The following is a 25582-nucleotide window of genomic DNA, read 5'->3' on the forward strand; positions in this document are numbered from 1 at the left end:
TTCCCCGGAGGCCCCGCCCCCTCAGCCTCCCTTGGCAACCGTCTCCCCGCAGGCGGGGCCGGCCCCGCCTCCTCTGCTCTCGACGCAGCCTCCGGCCCGGATCTCCCAGGATGCAGCGCGCGGGCGGGAGGTTTGGAGCCCCGGGACCCTGCGCCCGCCCAGGGCGTCTCGAACGTGGCGGCTCTGGGACGCAGGTCCTCGCGCGGTGAGGTAGGGCTGGCCCGTGGTCCTTTACCTGTGGCTGGCGGCGGAGCTGGCTTCACTCCCATCTTTGCGGGATAAGGGGAGTGGAAGCGAGTCTGCCGGAGCCTGTGGCCATCACTCTTTGGAATGGTGACTAGGTATTAAGGGCTTGCCGTGTAGAATTATTTCTCTTGAAACTTTCTTCGCCCTCGCCTCATCTTTCCCACTTGCAGTGCGAGAAACTTATCGAGGATTATAAATTTGAAATCTGTAAACTAAGGCAGCTGTATAGAAAGTTAAATGATGTAAGGCATCTTACAGTTTATTAATTAGGGTAGTTCTCACCCTGGGGCAATTTTGTCTCCCTGGGGACGTTTGGCAGCTTCTGGAGGGGAGGGGAGGGGGGCGTGCTGGCATCTAGTGGGTATTGCTAAATAGCCTGCAACGCACAGGGCGGCCCCTATGACAGTTATCCAGAGCAAAATGACAGGAAGTGCTAAACTTGAGAAAGATTTAGGTTTATAAAGGCACTGGAGCAATTTTACGGTTGTCGGCTAAAATATTGAAATCGTTTTGAATTCAAGAATACAGGTTTTTTTTTGTTTTGTTTTTTTTTTGTTTTGTTTTTTTAAATTGAGAGATACTGGGATTGCCTGGGTGGCTCAATAGGTTAAACATCTGTCTTTGGCCCAGGTCATGATCTCAGCATCCTGGGGTCCAGCCGCATAGGGCTCCTTCCTCAGCAGGGAGTCTGCTTCTGCCTCTCCCCTCCCCCTCCTCCTGCTCGCGCGTTCTCTCTCTCTCTCTAATAAATAAAACCTTTAAAAAAAACTACAAAGAAATTGCAGGAAGAAAACCCCCATACTTCCCCCATCCATAATCGACCATAATTGATACTTTAGAATCTTTGTCCAAGACTTTTTGATATGCTACACATTTTTATGGGAAAAATGGACACATTGTTTGAAAATAATGGAATACATTGTTAAAAATACCATTACAGCTATAGTTAAAGTCTCCCTCTGGCTTCACTCCCCTACCCTGATTGCCTGTCTCTCTCTCCACAATAAACAGTGATCGGAATTTGCATTGAATCTTTACAGAATCTTTGCTTTTGAAATTTTGGACCAGGATGCCTGGGTTTGAATCCTGGCTCTGTCGCTTCCTATTTTTAGGCCTTTGAGAAGATCCTTAAACTCCATGCCTCAGTTTCCCCATCTGTAGAATGAGATACTGTTGCCTACAGCATAATAATGTACTGAGTAATAAATGAGTCCAAAGTGCTTAGAATAGTACCTGGCGCAGAGAAGCACTCAGGGAATGTAGCCTTTGTAGGTAAACAGAAAATATGTAATGTTGTTTTAAGTGTTTTGATTTAGATAAATGTACTGGAGAATACATTTTTCTGCAACTTAATTTTTTTCCATTTGATTTTTGAGATTTGGCCATACTGGTATGCATACATCTAATTTGTTTCTTTTAACTATACTATGATATTCCATCTGTATTTATTCATTCCCCTACTGATGGTCATTGAAGTTTTTACTTTTCTTACTATCACAAATAGCACAGTAACCATTCTAGACCAATGTCTTTGTCCATTATTATGTAGGATTATTTCTCTGGGTTCATATCTAGAAATGAAATTGCTGGATATATGTATTTCAGGTGCCTGCCAAATTGCCTTCCAAAGTTACCTCTCCCTTTAATTACGAGCTCATAATTATCTAATTGATGGCTCTGCCACCATTCTCACCTCACCCCATCTTTAACAGTCACTAGGATCTTTTATAATTCAGAAGTACAATCTTGTGATTTCTATTTTTGCAATCTTTCAGAGGTGTATCCTTGCTTAGAGAAAGTTAGAAGTCCTTAGGATGACATAAAAAACCTTTAACTTAGTCTTTCCTAACTCTCTTAGTGGATCACCATTCCCCAGCATTCACCTACATTTCAGATACACTTAAGTGTTGTTGGAAAAGGGAAAATGGAGCTTGATTCTGGGTAGGCCCTAACAAATGATTTCCAGTTACGTAGGTAGAAAAACATTTTAAAAGCAGACTTATTCTGTAGCCAAGTTAACTTACTTAGGTAAATAATGTCCTGTATGTTGTGAGAAGTACCTATATCGGTAATATGCTTATAAAATTATGTTTAATATTATTATTTGAAGTTTTTAGTTGAGGGTCTTAATTCGACCTTTTTTCCAAAGATACTCTCTATTGGTCACACTTGATATATTTTCTTAGCCATATTTTTAGATTTTATCTGCAGATAATGTAGTGCTCTTTTAGGATCTTCCTCAACCAGATAGGTAGTTTATATGAAGAGTTCTGTAATTTATGACACCCAGAGGAGTTTATTAGCATTTGAAAGGAACACTGTTTATTTGATAGGAAGATGATAGGGAAGAGTGGATGAGGGTGATCATTTATTGCTAACCTACTATTATTTGTTAGCATGTATTATTTCCCTACTATACTCTTCTGTTTTCTTTTTATGCACAAAATACATACAGTCAACTTTGATATATGGTAATACAGAACAGGAAAAGCTCAAATTAATTATGTAGTATTTTATAAATAATCTGCTTCCAACCCCCTCTCCACCCCATTAGCTGCAATAGGAAGTAAAGCTTAACTGGTTTAAGTTATGTTTTTTTTTTTCTGTTGTAAAGGTGTAAGCCACAACAGTGTAAGCCACTGTTGTAAGGATAAGTAAAAAGTCAGATGACCAATAGGCTGGAATAGTAAGCTTGGTGCCCTGATAATCAGGATATGATTAATCAGAGCTTGTTTATATTGGTTTTAGAACCCATAAATTGACCTTAGTTTCATTTGTTTCCATATTATTTCTATCTAAAAAAATAAAATTACCATTTAGTCCGTAGGCTTAAAGATTTGTTTTATGACATATACTAAGAACTCTTCTCTTAAAACAGATGTTGTATCAGTATAAAATAAAATGTACACAGGTATGCAAATTCAATAAGCCTTAAGATTATAGAAAGTTTGAGGGAAAAATTTATCTTCATAAATATATTAATGACTTCTAATTTTTAACTCCGAAGGTGATCAATTTTAAATAGCTTACATTTAAAATGTGCCTGGTTTTGTAGTATTTAAAAATAAAGACCTTTCATATAACAATCATTTAAATCTATTGGAATCTAAACTCATGAGAATAAGTTTGTTTTTTGCCTAGAGCTCACACTAAAAGCATGTTGGGTTAGGATTATATCAGGGCTTTGAATGCCACGATTCAAACTTTATAGCAGTGGTTTGCAATCTTTTGTCTCTGTGTCATTCATATGTTCAATTCAGTGTTTAGCGTCTATCTTTCTAGGAAGTAATTCAGGGATCATAGATGTATTGAGAAGGGGGAGAGGGTACATGCAAGGTTTTTGAGGTAGGGGACAGGTACCAGATCTGAGGGGAGAGTAGAGTAAGGAAGATCAGTTTAAGAAGCTTTTGATACTCAGGATCTCTCTCCAAGAGGCTGAGAGAAGAGCTTTTGATACTCAGGATCTCTCTCCAAGAGGCTGAATCATCTGAAGGCTTGACTGGTGCTGAAAGATCTGATCCTAAGAAGGCTCGCTCACATGGCTTTGGCAAAAGGCCCCAGTCACTTGGTGATTGTTGGCAGGAAGCCATAGTTCCTTGCTGTATGCATATTTTATGGGGCTGCCTGAATATCTCTTAATAATATGGCAGATGGCTTTCCACATTGCAGGTGATCCAAGGAGCAAGTCAACAAGGAAGCCATAATACTCTGTGACCCAGTCTCAGAAATCTCACGTCCCTTCTGCCATATTCTGTTGGTTAGAAGTGAATCATAATGACCAGCCCTCACCCAAAGACAGGAGAATTAAGTGCCACTTCTTGATGGAAGGAATTTCAAAGAATTTGTTAACATCATTTAAAACTACAACAAATGATGTATTTGGAAATCAGGCAATAAGCCACAGCATCTCCAATTTGAAAGTAGATGCTGACTAATCGAGTCTGCATTTTAATTGAATTGCCTCTAAATTAAAGTCATTTCTACGAAATGCTACATTAAGTTAAATTTGTAGATGATTCAGTGATAATTTTTTCTAATTGGACTCTTGGTAGATTTTTATAAGAAAAGAACAAGACCTAAGCCTTTGCAGTTTGTTTTTCATTCAACAGAGGAAAGCATTATTACCTAATTGCAAATGACCTAGTTTTATTTCTGAAGTAGTTGAATTTCCTGGTGTAAATGATCCACAAGTAGGAGAAAAGAAAGAGTATGAGTTAGTTACTTATAGTGGAAAGGGACCTTTCAGCATTCACAAACTGCTAAGTATGTGACTATTCTGAGGTTTCAAAGGTTAGGTACTACATAAACCAGAGCTGGCCATGATGATCATGATGATAATGACAAGGGTAGTAGCTAACCTTTATCGAGCACTTTCTGTGTGCCAGGTTCTATTTTAAGTGGTTTATGTTAGTTAATTTCAATGCCTTGTGGGGTTATACTGTTATTATATCCCATTATATGTGGATATGAGGCACATTAAATAACTTGCCCGAAATCATTTTTCTATTAAAAGGCAGAGAAGGCTCACCATTCACATGGTTCCTTAGGCTCTCCAACCATGTGCAGTTCATAGCATATGCTGAGATTTTGATAGCTGTTAAAAGAGTGACTCTGCATGTATAGCCACTGAGTAGAAATCAGCCTCTTTCTCTTATATGTGTGTTCACTATAAGGGGTGTTCCTTTTTTGTTGTAATTTTATTTTGCAGTTAGATTTGGCCTGTATTCTTTTTTGAACTTTATTTTTACTATTGAAGTATAATTGACATGTTACATGTTTCAGGTGTGCAGCATATTGATTCAACAATTCTATACATTATTCAGTGCTCACCATGGTAAGTATAGTTACCATACACCTTTATTATAATATTATGGACTACATTCCTTGCACTGTACTTTTCATCTCCATGACCTATTTATAAGTGGGAGTATGTACTTCTTAATATTCTTCATCTATTTTGCCCGTTTCCCCACTAACCTCTTCTCTGACGGATTGTGCTCTGTATTTAAGAGTTGGGTTTTTTTGTTTGTTCATTTTGTCTTTTAGATTCCATGTGTAAGTGGAAACCTATAACATTTATTTTTTTCTTATTTCACTTTATATAATGTCCTATAGGTCCCAGGTGTCTATCAATAGATGAATGGATAAAGAAGATGGGGTGTGTGTGTGTGTGTGTGTGTGTGTATGTGAATATTTAAAATGGAATATTACTGAGACAAAAAAGAATGAGATCTTGCCATTTTTGATGCCATGGGTGTTCCTTTGTTTTTCATTCTACTTTACAATTTCTCTCAGGTTGCCTTGCTGAGAGTTCAGTGTAAGGGGATATATGCCTGGACAGTGTGGTAGTTAAAAGTGTAGGCTTAGGAATCAAAGATCCCCTCTTCCAAATCTAGTGCCCCTGTCAATTAGTGTTAATAACCTTGGAAAATTTTATGGCCTTTGTTAAAATAAGAAAGTTTTCTCAGTTGGAAGATGTGATAATAAAAGTGCTTACTTTAAAAGAACAATTGTAAAGATTAAATGAAATTATGTGCTGTGCCTGGCCTATAAGCCTGAAAAACTGATAGCTATTATTTACTTCTTGTGTTCATTATAACGTTACTAATTCTCTCGTTTTTTGTACTTGGAATAGGAATAGTGACTTCCTTAAGGTCCTAACGCTGCACTGTTTTTACAAAGTAAGATTTAAAATTTATTTCTATTACTCCTATGGATATTTTTTTAAGCCATGGTATAGAATCTCTTATTTTTCTTTCTGGGCTTTTATTTTGGCTATAGAGTCTGTATGAGTTCCTGTTTCAGGGAAGCATGATCTCAAGTGCCTGGCTGTGGTAGCAGTCAATTTGAGTCACTGACTGATTACTGAATTGTCACTATAGAGGGGGTAAGGCTGAGAGGAAAAAACCAGGGTTGAGTCAACAGGGTAGAAAATTGGGGGGAAAAGAGAAAATGGGAAAACCAGATTAAGTTGGTAGGTTTGAGAGAGAGACATAATTAGAACCCTTAAGTAATCCCCTGAACCAGAAAGAACGTCTTTAGGCACTTTCAATAGACCACCCACAGCTTTTAATAGATGCTGTTAACACATTCGGTTATCTTATGTGATATGGTTATTTGCATTGTTTGCAAACTGTGTCTTTTAACTGTACAGAAATGATATTTGGGATGTGGTTTTTTTTGATGAGTGTAACATTGTTAAGATAGCATAAAAAACTTAAAAATGTTCATAAAATTTATAATTTATGTGATAGTTCTCAAAGAGAAATGTGTTTTCTTTTCAACTGCCTACTTGATGGTAATTTTCCTCATTACATTTTTAGGTTTAAAAGCATCAACTGTGGGATGCCTTAGTGGCTCAGTGGTTGAAGGTCTGCCTTTGGCTCAGGGCATGGTCCCGGAGTCACAAGATCGAGTCCCACATCGGGCTTCCTGCTTGGACCCTGCTTCTCCCTCTGCCTATGTCTCTGCCTCTCTCTCTCTCTCTCTCTCTCTCTCTCATGAATAAATTTTAAAAAATCTTTAAAAAAAAGCATCAACTGCAATCAATTTGCATTTGAAAATTGGACCAAAAACCAAAACAAAACAACAAAGAAAATTGGACCAACACAAAGACTTGATATTGTGGAATGACTAGCAAACAAGCAATGTCATTTGACAGACAAGAAATGCTCATGTGTTATAACGGGGAAGTCCTTATTTTTCAATTGTCTAAAGGAGATTTTGCAAGTAAAGGGCCTGCAAAAATACCCGTATTACATGTCAGGAGAATGGTATTTGACAGAGGAACAAGAACATTTGTTCAGAAGTCTACTGGATTCCTTATGCTAAAAGAAGAAAACTCTCATTTAAAAATTATGTGTTGCAACTGTGTGTCAGATTACAGAACTGGAATCAATCTCCCTTGTATTATGATACAATGCAATAAGAAGAATAACGTCTTCAAATATTTTCTTCTATTTCTTCACAGAACCAATAAATTTGAAAAGCGATTGAGTTTTAAACTAAGGCATGAGTTGAAGGATGGTGTAAGAGTCCTTGATGGCCCTTTAGTTTTATGGAGACACGTGAAGACATTCTACTGTATCTCTTCCCAAACCAGCAGAATTATTACTGTGTCTGTTAATATTGCCTCTGTTGAGTGGGCAGGGGAGATTGAAAATCTAGGTATGGTTTTATTAGGAGCAAAGGCAAGTTTTTTATCTGAGGAGGACTGCACCAAAAAGCTTTCAAAATCAGATTATGAAATTTGGAATACCAAATTTTGTGTATACTCCCTTGAAAATGAAGAAATAATAAGTGATACATACATTATCCCTCCTGCTTATAGCAGTGTAGTAACTTATGTGCATGTCTGTGCAACTAAGATTGTCAACAACCAGTTAAGAATGTCTGTGATTGCCCTTACTCGGAAGAATCAGCTGATTTCATTTCAAGATGGGACTCCTAAAAGTATTTGTCAGCTTCCATTTGGAGATCCTTGTGCAGTTCAACTTATGAATTCAGGCAGAGGAGGAGACCTTTTCATCGTATCCTTTAGGTCCAGTGATGCTTGTGCCATTTGGAAAAAGAACTTTCAGGTATAGTACTTATAATCATTCAAATGGTGTAGCCTTAGACCTATTTAGGATTTATATGTTTCAGAGAGTTTATCCTGGAGTCTTATTAGCAAAACAATTTTTAGTGCTGCACTTAAAATCATATATTGCATCATTCTTATTTCTTAAAGTTATCTGAATACTACCTGATAAAGGTTTTGCCTTGCCGTTTTGAGTCATAAAACCTTTGGGTTGTTTGGAAATATATAAATATATAGCTACAATTATTACATATTTATTTGTCTTTTAATATAACTATTTCTAATTTTTAAAATATTTTATTTAGTTAGAGTGTGAGTAGGGGGAAGAGCAGAGGGAGGGTGAGAGGGAATCTCAAGCCGACTCTGCACTGAGCATGGAGTCTGATGCTGGGCTCAATCTCTCTGACCCTGAAATCATGACCTGAGCCTAAATCAAGAGCTGGGCCCTTAGCTGAGTGAGCCACCCATTTTTTTAGGTGAATTGTTACTTTGTGTATGTGTATTTCTGTTTGTGTGTGTGAAAATGTCAGGTTGAAATTGTGTTTTATCTCAGAGTCAAGAGATTGAGTTCTGCGTCTAACTCTGCACTGTGTGCAGAGCCTGCTTAAGATTCTCTCTCTTCCTCCCACTCCCTGTGTGCGCTCATGCTCGCTCACTCTCTCAAATAAATAAATTACAATTTCCAAAGAAAAGTAATTTGAAAGTACCCTATTTTATTTTGAAAGCAATCTTTTAAAAGCATATTGTGCTTTTATTTGAAGGTTATTTGGAAGGTAACATTTTCTGCCTTTCTCTACTCTCTTTTCCTTTCCAGAAGTGGTAGCAGGGAAACATCTAGTATAGCCTATAATTGTTATTGGGGTCAGGGTAATGGAAAGAGCACACTAAGCCTGGGTTTGACTTCCAACTGAGCCACTTACTAGTCTTACCTTAAGGAATATGTTTAATTTTGTGAACTCATTTTCTGTCTTTATGAAATTGGGATCATCCTACCTCTGAGACGAGAGAATGAAAGAAAATGACATTGTAAAGTGTCTTGCACAGTGCTTGGCACACAGGGGAAGCTCAGTAAGTAGTTATTATGTTATACGAGGACTAGGGCTATCATCACGGACTTGCACCTACCTGAGGTCCCTTATTCACCTGGATAAGGAAAAACTATTCTCTTGTGCCCCATTAATTCAGTGTAATATAGTCCTCATACACTTTAAGTGGGTCCCCTGTTTGGACCCTGTAGAACTGCCAATAACACATTACCCAAAGAGGGAGACTATGCCACTCTGAGTGAGCATGTAAACTGTTGGCTGGCCTTCCTGCCTTGAAATTGTGTTCTAGGGTTCTTTCTCTACAAAGGACCATCATCCTTTGCACAAGTTGCTTACCTAAGTCCCTATTGACTTACCTCTTAAGCTACTTCTTCAAGATTTCTGTATGTCTAAGCAGTTTTCAAATGCCCTGTATTGAAAACTCTGGAATTACGCCCTGATATCCACAAATTAAGTGCTCATAAATTGCTTTGGTAATCATGCCACTCTGGGAATTTTGTAGCTCTTGCCTTTGCTTTACCTTGGTGTTATATTTATATTCACCTGCTTTAAAAAAATATATCTTAGGGTAAAATATGCAATTACTTTAAAAACAGGAATAAAGGCTAAGAATATACAAATAAAGAGGGAGGAGCGATGGCCGTGTCAGAAAACCTGGGTTAAGGGAAGTGATTGCATTTGAACAATTATACTTAGTTTAGTAGTTAGGACAAAGAAAGCAAATATAGCAGATTTTACAACTGCATGGAAATACACTATCATACTATTCCTCCATTTCCACCCTCTTTCTTTCAGGTTGCTGCTAAGTGGGAAAAAATTAGCTCAGTACTGATAGATGACTTTCTAGGACTTGGAAGTGAACAAGTACTGCTACTTTTTCAGGACTCCTTGAATTCAGGTTGCCTGAGTTCATTTATAATAACAGATCTTGGCGACATAAACTATTCAGTAAGTTCTGTATACTTTTTATATATTACTTTAAGAACCATCTTAGGAAGTTGGAACACTTTAAAGCTATTAACCCACTGTTTCAGTATTTGTAATTTCTTACAGTAAACTTTTTAAACTCTTAAAATACATAGATTGAATTTTTGAAATTATACATTGAATCTCCTTTCAATAAATATTACACAAATTGACTATGCTTTTTGGTGTAAATTTGGAGTGTAGAGATAGTAACACTTTAACTTTATTGTTGCTTCTGAAAATCACGTTTTATACTAGTAAACATAATAACATTGGACTAATTAAGGAATAAAATAAAATGAACCTGCTTTATTAAAAGAAGTAACAGTTCATAATATCTTAAGATCTTGGGCAGAAGGGAAATAATACCCCTGAAGCTTCAGATCTCCATAAGATATCTGAGTCTCAGTAATTTTTTGCAGTTACAAGAAATGATGGGGAAAATACATATTTTTTGTCTCTTATATAATAGTGTGTAACATGGAAAACTGCCCTTTGGATAAACCTTAATTTTATTTTGTTAATCTTATGAATTTTCAGTTTATTTCAAAATCTCAGTTTTAGTATATTTTTTCCTTAGAGTGAAACATTGGATTGCAATGAAGATGACTTATTTGAAGACAAAGAACAGAATTGTTATTTGATGATTCCACCTCTGGAAAGAAGATTGAAAGTTAGTGTCTATGTTTGCTTTTTGTTTTTGCTTTTTTGGGTTAGTGCTATTCTAAATGAAGGAAAGAACATTGAAAGAAAGGATCTTAATGTGTAAGCAACTCAGTGATTGGGAAAATGATATTTCAAAGTATCTTTGCCTTGTTAGTACCTCTAAAAATTATTGTGACATTACTTATAAATGTATTATCTAAAAATGATACTTTTTACAATAGGACTGTAAATTTAGTGAGTCATAAGATAAAATATATGAAGTTCACTTTTGAAAACACATTCTTTCTGGTCTTAGGGATCAGTATACCACAATATCTCTTTTAAAGGAGCATCAAATATGATGATTCATAACATGTTCCGAAAATGAACAATTAGCCCTCAAATATTCCATATAAAGCTCTCTGAAAAAGATTGTTTGTTTTTTTTCCAAATGTATAAAGGTAATGCATATTCCCTCTAAAATACTCGGACTATACAAAGAAATATTAAAAAGAGACTAATAATTACCTAGGAGTCCACTACTGAGATATAACCCATTTTAACACTTTGGCATGTGTATTCTTGTAGATTTTTTAAATGAATATATGCAAATTTATGTAGAAATGTGATTATAGGATGCATATTCTTTTGTAACCTACCTTTTTTCATTCATAAAATTTTTAAATATTCCAAAAAGTTCAGAGAATAGTACTGTAGTTATTTCTAGTCCTTATGTGCATGCAACTATTTGTACTTTTAAAAAAATTCTATTTCCCTCATCTGTACTTGTGAATGTGTTTGCATATGTGTATGTACATTTTTGTAGGACCATTTGAAACTTGCAAATACTATAACTTCTATGTCTTTCAGCAGGGATTGCCTAAAATAAGGATATTCTCCTATGTAAACATATAGTATTATTACAGTTAGAAAATTAATAATAATCTCTTAATCTTATTTACTATTCATTCCATATTCAGATGTCTTTTTTTTTTTAAAGATTCCATTCATTTATTTGACAGAGAAAGAGAGCGCACTCCGGGGGAGTGGCAGGTGGAGGGAGAGGGAGAAGCAGGCTCCCCACTGAGCAAGGAGCCCAATGCAGGGCCCAACCCCAGGACCCTGGGATCATGACCTGAGCCGAAGGCATCTGCCTAACCGACAGAGCCACCCAGACACCCCTCAGATCTCTTTAATTGCCACAAAAATATTTTTATAGGTGTTTTTTTTTCAGGATATGGTCAAAGTTTACATTTGCACTTGATTATTATATATGTTATTGGTCTTTTTATCTAGAGTAATGCCCCTCCCCACTTTCTTATAATGATACTAATGAGGAGGTCAGGCCAGTTTTTCTTCCTTTTGGATTTGTCTGTTTCCTTGTGTTGTCATTTAGCTTTTTCCTCTACCACTGGCAAACTTTTTTTGTAAAGAGCCAGATAGTAAATATTTGTACTTTGTAGGCTCTTTAAAAAATTTTTTGCAACTATATTAATTATTAAAGTAAATTTACTAAATGCTTATTGAATGCGGATATGAATGTGGGCAATAGAGAATAAAATATCGTAGTGGGCATAGAACCATAAAGGAAAAGATTGATTAAAAATTTTTGTGCTCTGAACAAAGTAAAATATATAGAGACAGATTATTTAGATAGAAATTGTAAAAAGTGACAAAACATGATTTTTCTTAGTGTGAATATTCATTCCGAAACAGTATTCTTGAGAATGTAAAGTCTCCCAACCTCTTCAGAAGGAAAATTATTATTGCCTTTAAAATGTGAATTGGACATATCTTTTTACTCTCACAGTTTTACTTCTAGGAATCTATTCTAAGGATATACTTGTAGAGTAAACGAAGATGATTTTATGGGAATGTTTATATAGTATTTATAGACAATAAAATTCAGTCATTCTAAATATATATCATTAGGAGTTTGGTAGATCAGTTATAATATACTTGAACTATGGAATACTATGTAGCTGTCAAAAATAAGGTAGGTCTTTTTTTTTTAAGGTAGGTCTTTATACTAATTTAGAAATGATGCCAAAATAATTTATGAGAGCATGATTTTTAGAAATATCACCTCATTTATTTGGACCAACTCTTCTGATAAAAACAAGTTAAAATCATATTTGAAATATGTTCTTAAAATCTCCCTAAAAGCTTCGGGGCACCTGGGTGGCTCGGCCAGGTAAGTGTCTTTCTTTGGCTCAGATCATGATCTCAGAGTACTGAGATCAAGCCTCACATCAGGCTCCCTGCTCTACTGGGAGCCTGCTCCTGCCTCTCCCTCTGCCTGCCTCCCCCGCTGTTTGTGTTCTCTCTCATTCTTTGTCAAATAAATAAATAAAATCTTAAAGGAAAAGTCTCCCTAACAGCTTAAAAAAGCTGAAAATATAAAAATAAATTATCAGGCCAAACTAAAGGCTGGAACCCAGAGAGAACCCAGAGAAACTGATGCTACTTTTGCCTTGGGAGCATTTGTGTTTAACCTAAAGCAGTAGTACTCTAGACAGCTGACAGAAAGAAACATAAATTCCTCTCTCAAAATGCATATTTTATCCTAGGCTTCTTATAAATCTCACAAGCAATTTTTCAGAGAAAATGAACCACTCACAGATTAAGCACATAAAGAAATAAGGCATCATAAGCAATTATTCACAGGAAATAACCAAATAGCATGTCTATGAACTAAAAATACATTGAAATAAAAAGTCTCATCAGAGGAGTTTAAGAGTTGACTTAAAGAGATGCAGAGCAAAGAAGCAAACCAAACTGTGTTAGAAAAAATTACTCAGAAGGTAGCATAGACATAGAATGAAAATAAACACACAGAGAGGGCAGGAGCATATGGAAGTGGTGAATAAGGGATAGTTGGATGTCCGTTTTGTTTCACGTATCCACATGTTATCACTAGTTCTCAATTTAGATAAAAATACTTCCAAGTGTTAGAAGGGCTTTTGTTTTATTTTCATTTCATTTTTTAAGATTTTATTTATTTACTTTAGAGAGAGGGAGCTTGAGCCATGTGGGAGGGACAGGGGAAGAGGTATAAGCAGACTCTCCGCTGAGCAGGGAGCCTGACATGGGGCTTGATCCCAGGAGCCCTGGATCATGACTTGGGCCAAAGGCCGATGCTTAACCAACTGAGGCATTCAGGTGCCCCTAGAAGGCTGTTTAGAGATGAACAAGTCTACACTCTCTCCCCCATTTTACATATGAGGAAACAAATAGCCAGAAAGGTTAAGTGACAGGCAGAGCTAGAACCAGGGTCTGTTTCACTGTTCTTTCCCCAACGGAATTTATTTTCCAACTGGTTGGAACCAGTTGGAGGGGAAAAGAGGAAACCAGGATCTTGGAGAAACTTGTACATATGTACAGAATATTCACAGCAGCAATGTTTGTAATAGTCCATGCACGTCTGGACATAACCCAGATGCTCCTCAGTAGGAAAATGGAGAAGCGAGCTGGTATGGTCATGATGGAATACTACAGAGCAATGAAAGTCACAGCTGACAGCTACTAGCGACAAATGAGATGACTCTAAAACCTAGCACATACAAAATGACTCTATTCATAAAAGGTTCAAGAACAAAACACAAAAAACTAAAAATATTCTTTAGGACATACAATGATAGTAATATTATGAAGACGAACAAGGAAGTTACCTTAAAAGGCCGGGGTAATATTGCCTCCATTAGAAAAAGAGAGGTTCGTGACCGAGCAGCACCCATAGACAGTAGACTGCGTATGGTTACTTGGGTGTTGACTTCATTACTAGTTTATAGACTGTTTTTGTATTATGCCCTCTTCTGTATATATGAGAGAGATCCCAGTAAAAAGACCAACAAAGTAAGATTTGGTGTCCTGCAGTGCAGTATGCTCCTGTATTTGGTTTGGGATAGGTTTTATTTGTTTGTAGATAAAGAAAGCATTCCTTAATAGAAAATTTCTGGAAAGGTAAACAATCTATTGGCTCTGCAAATGGGATTGAGGGTCTAGAAAGAGAAGTTGAGGAGTATTTTCATGCTGTTTAAATATTTTGCCATGTGGTTATTTTTAATGTTGTATAACAAAACTTCACAACATGGAACATTTAAGTAATCTAGTGATTCACCATTTAGTCCTGGAGTGGGGTGAGGAGCGTTTTGAGGAGAGTAGGAAAGAGAGAACATGGATAATTTTTGAGGGTGCCTTCATTGACAGTGTGCCCACATATCCCTCTCTTCTACTCCCTACCCCTCCAGCATTCTCCCATTGGGCTCTCCCCCCTCATGTGTACAGCTCCCTTTCACAAATTACTCAGCAAATGAGTGTGAATAATGTGGAGCCCACAGAAATAGGTCAACAGATGAAGTTTGAAAATATTAGCTAGACATTTTACATATTTTGTGCAATTGAAGTAAGGTATAATTTAGTCTTCACTTTCCAACTTCTGTTCACCAATACGAAGGAATTTACCTGACTTAAACTGTAATTTGAAAGAAAGGGATTGAAAAATAGGATGCATTTTGTGTTTTCAATCTAGAAAAGATGTTAGATTAAGAGCTGGATTAATACTTAAACAGTCTCAGATATCCATCTGAAATGAACTGCTTCTGTCAGTTCAATGACATGGCTTTATATTTTCAGTAGCAAAATACATTTCATGAATGTTTCATCCTTAATAGTGAAATCTGTTTATCTGGTATAATAAAAGGAATGGATTACTCTCTGCCCAGTTTAGAGCAAAATTTTGTTTGTTTCTTATAGTTAAGAGTCCACCCAGGCACTGAGTATATTAGCATAAAAATAAACTTGTGACAGTTTGGGTTTGGGGGCTATGTGTTATCTTTAACATTTGCTATAGATGTTATATGAACAGGATTTCAAATAGTATCAAGTTAAAAGTGACCATTTCTACTCATAGTGATTTCTTTGCTTTTGGAAGCAGAAATTGTTTCAACAGCAAGAAAAATAGTTTTCCTGTAGGGGTAGGAGTGTTGGTAGGCCTTGATTTTTATTCATAGTGATTAGACATCCATATTCGTATCGATTGATTACTTAATTCAATGGTGAAATGCGTGCTCATACATTGGCATTCTTGAGTTTGATACATAAACTATTGTAGTTTCTTGCTGTATTATTTTCCTTTATAATTACTTAAAATTTATAAATAAAGTAGTTTTGCTCTGAGAAGTATTTTCTGCTTTTCTATGGAAAAATGAATTAATAAGCAAATTTGATGAAAATACGTTCTGAATTAACAATATTGTCAGGTTTCATTTAAACTGTCTCTGGCAATGGTTTTTCTTTCTACTTTACAGGTTGGTTTGGCTTCTGTTCAGGAATTGCAGCAGCATCTCTTGGTTAAGGAAAAAATTATTTCAAAATCTTACAAAACTTTAATAAACCTGGTTCGAGGGAAAGATGATAGTACATCATCTACAAGTGCAGAGAAGGTAAAATTAATCATGTGACCATTTTATCATTTTTATGAATTGGAAATCTACAAGCTATTAAAAATTTACTTAAATTGGAATATTTGGATATTTTAGAAAATGCTACTCAGTGGATCCAAGAAGCAAAGTGGCAGGGATTATAATGCTGGACTTTTACGACTTGAAAATATTGGATTAAGGAGCCAATGTTTTACCAATTTGCAAATTATTCTATAGGATATTAAAATCTCAGTTATCGGGAACCTTGGGGGAACAAGTCGTCTTGTTCAAAAGATTTAACTATTAAACTTTTTTATTTGTATAGTTTGCATAGCAATTATCCCTAAGTGAATTATGTATTTTCTTCTTAAACAGAATATGCAGAACATTATTCAGCCTTTTATTAATGAATACATAATTTCATCAGTATTATAATTGTTCTTTTTGTCTGTTGCAGTGTTCATTTCTAAGGGTATTTATTCCTCTAGTTGAATTGCTATGCTTTTTTAGTGTTTATATCTGCTTTTTATAATTTTATGCTTATTTTCCTTGTGGTTGACCAGAATAAGAACTCTTTAGGTACCTTGCAAGTACCTTGCAAGTACCTTGCAGTTGCTTATGTCAGTACAGTAATGTAGAAAGTTAGCAAAGCCTCCCTCGACTTCATAAAAAGTAGTGTTTAGGCACATTAATTCCATACAGAGAAAGACAACATAGCAAAGTCACAAATCAAGAAAAGCTGGCATAGAGAAACTTGATACTACATTTTTTTCCTTCAAGTCACCTTAGTGCCTAGCTCTGTATTCCTTGTAGATTGATTGTTCTTATAGCAGTCTATGTCTTGTGTCTATATTTTTAGTCTTAGCAATATGAGGACTTGGATCCAAAATATGATTCCATTAATGTAAGAAGCATGACAAAGGTACATCATGTTGCATTTCTATATTACATTTCCAGTGTCTTGGGAAAGCTCATGAAAGTCATTGTTAAAAGTCTCCCGTTTCCCTTCTCCACTTACCCCAACTATTTTGCCAGTATTATTATTATTATTGTTATTATTATTACTATTATTATTATTATTTTTAGACCTGGAGAGAGAGGGAAGGAGGGAGAAGAGGGGCATAGGGAGAGGGAGAGAGAGAATCTTTTTTTTTTTAATTTTTTTATTGGAGTTCAATTTGCCAACATATAGCATAACACCCAGTGCTCATCCCAAGTGCCTCCCTCAGTGCCCATCACCCAGTCACCCAACCCCCTACCCACCTCCCCTTTAGGAGAGAGAGAATCTTAAGCAGGCTCCATGCTCAGTGCTGAGCCTGATACAGAGCCCAACATTGGGGCTCAATCTCACAGCCCTGAAATCATGACCTGAGCCAAAATCATGAGTTGGATGCTTAACCAACTAAGCCACCCAGACACCCCAATTTTGCCAATATTAAAAAAAGGGGAAGAAATGTTTAAAAGTTTCTGTACTGAAACTACTGTGTGCAAGGTACTATTTAGGGCTGTTTACATGATTATTTTTAAAAATTCTGGCAGGGAGTAAAAATTTCCTTAGGTTTCAGATGAATGGCCTGCCTCAAAGCTCACAGCTACTGGCATAGGAAGTTGTTTAGTTCACTAGAATGTAAGTGCCCATATCTTTTTTCAGTAATTACTATGTAGAGGGGCAGTATTGAGTAATGATTTAGTTAGAGGATGGGCTCTGGAACCATTCTGCTTTGGTTCAGATCCCAACTCTGCTACTTGCTAGCTATGTGACTTTGGGCAAAGTTCTTAGCTTCCTTTATTTTTTAATTGGTGTTCAATTTGCCAACATATAGAATAACACCCAGTGCTCATCCCATCCAGTGCCCTCCTCAGTGCCCGTCACCCAGTCATCCCCACCCCCCGCCTACCTCCCTTTCTACCACCCCTTATTTCGTTTCCCAGAGTTAGGAGTCTCTCATGTTCTGTCTCCCTTTCTAATATTTCCCACTCATTTTTTTCTCCTTTCCCCTTTATTCCCTTTCACTATTTTTTATATTCCCCAAATGAATGAGACCATATAATGTTCTTAGCTTCCTTGTATTTTGTTTTCCTTATCTGGAAAATGTAGGTAATACTACCAACCTAGGGTACTAGGGTTTTTTATGAAGGTTAAGCTAATTGAATCACAAGCAGCATTAAGAACAGTGCCTGATACATAGTAAGCATTCAGTAAGTGTTGTGAATTATGATTATTGCTGCTCCTCCTTCTACCATGTCTATTGTTTGTTATTATAAATCCATATGTGTGTAGAAATGAATGAGTATGGCCTGGACTTTTAAGAATACAGTTTTAGGGCAGCCCTAGTGGCTCAGCGGTTGAGCACCTACCTTCGGCCCAGGGCGTGGGCCTGGAGTCCCAAGATCAAGTCCCACATCAGGCTCTCTGCATGGAGCCTGCTCCTCCCTCTGCCTGCCTCTGCCTCTCTCTCTCTGTCTCTCAAGAATAAATAAATAAAATCTTTAAAAGAAATACAGTTTTACCCATAATTGGTCAGCAGTCCAAAGATAATCAGTTTTATTCATACAAAATTGTACAGTTATAGGCTTAGTATAAGTCACTTTAATAATGATTGGATTATTTTCAGCATGCCTGGGACACATGTCAGATTATTTTTCAAGATGGATTCCCAGCTTATGTGCTGGCTGGCTCTGTGTTGGATACCCTATCTTGTTTCCAATCAGGTCGTGCTTCTTAAGCTGAGTAGATAGTTATTACATATAAGTTCTATAAATTTTGTTTTAGTGATTTATATATAATCTGTAATGTAAAATATTATAGAGGACAATTTATTTTAAGATTTGTAAGCTCTGAAGCCTAAAAGCTAACTTACATTATTTTTGTCGTTTTGCCACATTTGGTAGTTTTTTGTTAATCAGTTATTAAACATGTTTTTTCTATAAGGCACATCTTGTTACTCTTTGTGGTAAAGAAGAAAATCCTGTCTGTACCTTTGATGAAAAGATAGCAGACTGTTTTCAAGATTCAGAACAGCTAGTAGAGAAGATATGGTATCATGTAATAGATGACAGTTTGGTTGTTGGAGTGAAAACCACATCTTTGAAGCTGTAAGTATCATGATAGCATTATCTTGATGGTCTAGAACAGCACTGTCCAACAAAAATATAATGTAAGCTACATAAATAATTTTAAATGTTCTAATTAGCCATATTAAAAAATATAAATAGAAACATGAAATTAACTTTTACAGTTTTATCTCAAATATTATCATTGCTGAGGGATAAACAATGTTTTATATTAAAAAGCAGATTTTATTCAAATCTTTTAGGGGAGTATAAAATGCAGTTTTTACTTTAGAGTCATTTGCGTTCTAAACTATGACCCAAAATAAACTCATTAAAAGTTTAACTCTTGGGGATCTCTGGGTGCCCTGGGCATTGATCCTGGAGTCCCGGGATCGAGTCCCACATTGGGCTCCCTGCATGGAGCCTGCTTCTCCCTCTGCCTGTGTCTCTGCCTCTCTCTCTCTCTCTCTGTCTCTCCTGAATAAATAAATAAATTTTTTAAAAAAAGTTTAACTCTTTAACTCCTTTTTTCTTGTTTAAAAAAGAAGGGGTAAAAACCTATCTTAAAAATAAAACCTAGCATTATTTTACCATTCCTTTCTCTTAAGAAAATTATTTTCCTGAAGTTGAGTGTATTTAGTGTTTTTGCTTTCCTATTTCAAGAAAAGTGCTATTACAGGATCTTTAAAAATGTGTTTGGCTTATACACTTGATTCTCTGCTATACTCTATGCTTGAAACGATGTTTATTAGGAAAAGAGAATAAAATGTTGTTTGTGTAGCATTTAATCATCCCTTTGATTTTAAAGAATGAGGTTTTAGACTCAACTCAACTCTGAATTTTTTACAGGTCCCTGAATCATGTGACTTTATCCCTGTTAATGGATCAAGCTCATAGCTCCAGCTGTCGGCTTATTAAATGTCAAAATAGGGTGATCAAGTTGAGTAGAGAATTTTTCCCAGCACCATGCTCAGTGCCATGTGAAATAGGATCAGAATCCAAAAGGATCAAGTTGACTGTTGATAGTGAGGAAGAGGGAAAGGAAGAGGAAAAGGAAGAGGAAAGCTTTGTTTGTGAACAGTCATCTAAGAAAGAGTGTGGACAGGTCATTACTGCTGTCACATCTCTTTCACCACTTTTAGCATTCAGTAATTTTTGTTGCACCGTGCTGCTACAAATTAGGGAGAGGGAAAATGGTAATTCTTCTGAAGATCATTATATTCAGTGTGGCAGACTTTTTTTAAGTCTAGAAGATCTTTCAAGTAGGCAATACCTGCTGATATTTCCAAAGAAGAAACCTATAGGTAATTTTTGTTGGTACTTTTTAATATACCTAATTGAATTAGAAAATTTTAAGAACTCTTTTTATTTGATAATGAACAGTTAAATGACAGAGCTTGTGACATGTTTTTTTTTTTTATAGAACACGTGGAAGATCTCTTTGCACTTCTCACAGCATTTAACAGAACTTGTTTTCAAATCACATCATCCAGCTATTCCCTGACTTCAATGAAGATGTGGCTTCTAGAACACATGAAATGTGAAGTAATCAAAGAATTTCCAGAAATTTGCTTTTGCAAAAGGCCAGGAAGTTTCTATGGGACACTCTTCAAGTGGAAACAAAGAACACCATTTGAAGGGAATTTAATAGTCTATTCCAGGTAATGCATATCAAATTGGAATATGTTCGGAGAACTTAGTGCATATGTGTTTGGTCCAAGAACCATCTCCACAGTAGAGATCTGTGTCACTGTGGAACATGTCCAGGTCATTGCCTGGTATGGCATCAGTGAACAGGTGGCCTCATGTGGAAACTAGAGCTGTTTTAACTTGTTGTTTGTTTTTGACTTTTTTTGTTGTTGTTAATTAGGGCCTAATAATTATTTTACGATTTCCACTCACCTTTCCCCTACAATGACACTTTTAAAAAATATAATATTAATCTTATTACTCAGAGAAAAAATTTAATCAGGAAGCAAGTGATGAATGTTAACTGACTTGGTATAGGATATGTACATTTGATTGCTATAGTCTGAATAATATCAGAGATCACATGGATGCATTATTGATTTTATTCATGATGGGAGGGTTTATAAGTGAGTATTAATTATTATAGTAAGTTGTATACAACTGCTTTGTGCTGTCCTAAGTTTTATAATATTGTGTTTGTTTTTTTTTTCAGGAATCAAACAGCTTTGTTCCAGTGCCTTCATAATCTCATCACAGCTCTCCCTATAAACTGTTTCTTCAAAAACCTAAAATTAGGAAGTGTCGATTTCCTAATTGATCGTTTGGCATTAACTTTGGAGAAGGAATTGGTTACCCTTGGTTCTCTTTCTTCTGCCTTAGTTAAGGTTGGAAACAACTTGGTGCAAAGTTGTGAAGCAAGCAAAGAAAAGAGTAGTGGTGTGGCGGCTTTATCAGACAGAAAGGAAAACATCCATCCCTACAGAAAAGAACTTCAGAGAGAAAAGAAGCAAACGTTGGGGACGAACCTAAAAGTGAGTGGTGCCCTTTATAGAGAAATGACTTTGAAATTAGCTGAGGTTCAGCTGAGATCAGACCTTGCTGCACAGAAACTGGCTGGTTTATAATTATAATCTTAATTTGATTATATTTTAAAATATGTTTTCTCTGCCAGGACATTTTGGTTCCACATTTGTTTTCACTTTATATTATATGCCTCCTTGGCAAAAATAAAGATCGAGGCTTGTAGAATTATAGGTAGCAATGCCCAAAATAGCATGCCTTAGAGCAGCAGTTCTCCGCTGGGGACATTTTGCTTTCCTTCTGCCTCCACCCCTACCCGGGGGCATTTGACTGTATCTGGAGACTTTTTTTTTGGTTGTGAGAAGTAATTGGGGTTGGGGAGGGTAAGGTAGGGTGCTATTTGCATCTAGTGGGTGGAGCCCAGGAATGCTGCTAAACATTCTGCTGTGTGCAAGACAGTTCCCACAGCAAAGAATGATCCTGCCCAAGATGTCAGTAATGCGGAGGTTGAGAAATCCTGCCTTAGAGTTACCACTTGAGTGAAGGCAGAATTGATCTAACATTATTTTGGTCTAAATTTTCAAAAAACTTAAATAGTCTTTTTATTGTATCGTATTTAGTAAAACCTAGTATAAAAAAATTAGCTTCAAACAGATAAACAAGGTTGTCAGGATTCACAAGTCTCTGTAAACATGCAGCTCCTGTGGAAATTAATTGCAGAGCATCTGGGTGAGACCATTAAAATGAAAGTCTTTGAGCCCAATTTTAATTTAAATTTTATTAGAGAACTTCTCTGAAATTGTGTAAGTCTATAGGAATATGAAAAATTTTAGGGCATTTCTCTGAAAAGCATATTTCTTTCAAAAAGCTAGGCATGCTGCATAGGCCAGTAGTTGAAAAAAATTGAAAATGCCTTTAAGCCATTTGTAATTCTAACCCTAGGCAAAGCTAAAATATAGAATTCTAACTAAAATAACTTAAGGTATATGATGCTCCTTAGGGACTGAGAAATTTAAAAATAAGTGAAAATTCACTTAACAGTTAAAAAGTGATTTTTAAGGGGTCCAATGAGACATTTCAAAGGGGTAAAAATTTAACCTATTCTTTTTTTGGAAAAATAAGAATTCTGGAGTAATAGGAGAATGTCAGGAGAGGGGAAGACACAAAAGGATATAGGCCAAAAGGAATGTTTCTGATTCTTTTTGCTTTAAAATCCTTAAGTGAGATGGAAGTTTTGATCTGAGTTGAAAGAAAGAGATGATTATAGAAAGTGGCATTTCATGCTTGCAGCTCTGAAGTGCTAATTCCTTCCATGCCTTCAAAATGCTCGTACCTAATGATCTGGTGATGCAGATGGGGTTTAGAAAATACAGGTTATTATTTTCTTATCTTGCTTTTCATGATTGTCCATATACTATGCTACCTCCTGTTTTAGTAATCCATTACAAATGGAGATAGAACTCTATTTCCTTGAAATGTCAATAGAAAAGATTTCAGAATTTCTGGAAATGGAAATGGTATCATTTCAGGATTAATTATAGAGATCTGGAAGCAGTATGTGTCACTCACTAGGTGCATTGAAACTGCTTGTGACATGTTCTGAAAGAACAACCATGTGTAAAATACATTTTAGTTCCTACAGGAACTAAATTGAAAAACAAGGGCAATCAAAAAGTAAATAGAATTTAATTGTAATAGTTTATCTGTAGGAAAGTTAGGATAATACAAAAAAGCACGTTGCATATTTTTTTTTTTTACCTATAAAGGCAACCAAAAAGTATTAATCTATATACACCAAGTAACCTCTTTGCAAGTGAGTTTTGTACTCCAGTATATTTTTTCTACTTACTACAAACAAGAAAAGCCAAAGTTGGAAGGGAATGATGGCCTTGCTACTCTCTCATGATTCAGTAATGTTTGCCCATAAGCACATTCCTCTGACCACTTTCCTCGTTATAAATCGGAGCTTACCCTCAAAAACATGCTTCTCTCAAATCCACACTGAAGTGAAAATGATTTTTGTTTTAGAACAGAGCATACCACAGTTTTCAGGCACAAAACTTTCTGTTGTTCTCCTAATCCCTTAACTAAGGAATGTGTGCAAGTCAGCTTAGGTGTAGTATATATGTACCATTTATTGATTGCCAGCTCTCTGCCAAACAGCTTGAAACACATATACACACAAATATCCATATCAATACATATTTATGGTGACATCCTTCACAGCAACCCATAAAGTATAATTATTAGTATTGTCCCCGGTATGAAAAAAATGTTAGACAATTTAAGGGTGCACACAAGCAAGTTAATACTATATACACTTGTTACAAATATTTTCAAAATGTGCAGATCCTTTTAGAATTCTAATAATATATAAGTGAATCTTTTATTGTCCTGGTAACATCTCTTTATACAATATAAAACTGAACACTCAGTTTTTTCCTAGTCTTAGGAGAGGTCTAATTAACATATTTCTCTGCCTGTCCTTCCCAATAAAGGCAAAAAGAAGTCAGCTGTCCAGGCTAGAAAGCTGTGTAAAACTTACTTTCTCTCTCTCTCTCTCTCTCTCTCTCTCTCCTAAAACTTGAACAGCACCAGATACTGAGAGGTATCCTTTCTCTTCCTTATATTCAAACTTGTGGAAACATTACTATCCATTCTAAGAATTTGAAAATGAAAACTATTTCTTAGGTAACCCCATCTGGAGAAAGTTACGCTTTTACTGCCAAAGCTAGTATGGTGTAATGGAAAGAATGCTGATCCATAAACTGTGTACCTAATTGAATCCTTTGGTTTGTTCTGTTTTCCCTTTTTGGGTTCCCTGGATCTGTTACTTGAATTGCTTTCTGCCTCAGCAAAATAGCCCTGTTCTATAAACCCTTACCGTGTTGAGTATCTTTGCTGTGCCATTGGCCTGGCCACTTTCTGGGTTCTTATTTCAATAATCCTGTCTTGCCTTTTTCTTCAGTAGGGTAGCAGGCACTGTCAGATAGTGAGGGTCATAAGGGCAGGAAGTCAGAGACCTGCTGTGCCCTCGCTGTTCCCATTTTTCCTGAGCTATGCTTGTGAATAGCTACACTGGATAGAAGTGCTTATGTGCACAACTGAGGTCAACATAATGGTCCTGAGTTCAGCTAGGAAAGTTATTTAGCATCTCAAACTTTATCTTTGCTTCTGCATGTCCTCACAGCAGCCGTCACTTACCCCAAACGTACAAGGAGGGTTATGGGCCAGAAAAGCGTGCCATTAGTAATCAGCTAAAACATTTAGTGCTACATAGCCAGTCAGAAGTGGGAAAGAAGTGAGATGCATTCTGTTGATTGCCTTTTCCACATTGATTTCTTTCTTTTCTTGTACCTGAACTCTCATTTTGTTCAAGAAACTTCTTCCTACAGCTCACATGATTGGGAAAGTAGAGCCTATCCTCAGTTCCAGAGCTTAGTCCTGAACAGTATGAGCCAGTTACAGTAACACATTTGCTAGCTCCTATTACTGGTCTGGGGTGAGCGCCAGACCTAAGTTGGGCCTAATGGGACTGAGGACCTAAAACAACTTCAGATTTTGGTGAGGAAGAGGCTCTTCCTGTCCTGCTGGAAGTAGGTGGCCCTAATTTAAAAATCACGGGAAATTAGGCTTTAGAATGAATCTGACATTATAGCCTACAGAATTGTTTTATTGTGCAGCTATATCAAACCTAAGTCCAACCCTTTCCTGGAACTACTTATTACATCAGGAAAAAAAAATTCCCTCTAACAGAAATCAAGGTTTTCATTAATTGTACCTGAAAACATTGCTCACTGCTAGACATGGGAAAAAGAATCCCAGAGGAAAAAAGTGACTGTTGGACATGTGAGCTCCCAGGACAGGAACACTTTACTACAGAAACAGGACGCTTGTACTTATTACTCGGCCTGCCCTGAAAGAAGAGTGGAGAAGAGGTACCTACTCCTTATCCTGCATACACCTTTCCTTTCTGGGCAGTGGCTCCCTGGCTTTCCTGGTTTTTGTTTTTGATTTTTTTTAGTTTAAACTCAATTTAGTTTGTAACTGATAGTAGTTTATATCTGAGATAAGCTTTAATTAAAAAAAATTCTTTTTTCTCTGTTCCTTAGCTTAGCTTCCCACTCTAAAAT

General features: G+C 36.3%; 1 protein-coding gene across 1 annotated transcript; it reads left to right on the forward strand.

Moving 5' to 3' along the window:
• Window positions 1-4: 4 nt before the first annotated feature.
• On the forward strand, window positions 5-24234 carry FANCB (FA complementation group B). The gene is made up of 11 exons (XM_072816444.1): window positions 5-210; window positions 5029-5080; window positions 5882-5927; window positions 6570-7826; window positions 9667-9819; window positions 10418-10510; window positions 15792-15926; window positions 18838-19001; window positions 19809-20263; window positions 20383-20620; window positions 21142-24234. Exons 4-11 carry the CDS (start codon window positions 6876-6878, stop codon window positions 21551-21553), a joined length of 2601 nt encoding a protein of 866 aa, XP_072672545.1. The 5' UTR covers window positions 5-210; window positions 5029-5080; window positions 5882-5927; window positions 6570-6875; the 3' UTR covers window positions 21554-24234.
• The last annotated feature ends 1348 nt before the right edge of the window (window positions 24235-25582 follow it).

The sequence above is a fragment of the Canis lupus genome, chromosome X (assembly GCF_048164855.1).
Source record: "Canis lupus baileyi chromosome X, mCanLup2.hap1, whole genome shotgun sequence".
Taxonomy (NCBI): Eukaryota; Metazoa; Chordata; class Mammalia; order Carnivora; family Canidae; genus Canis; species Canis lupus.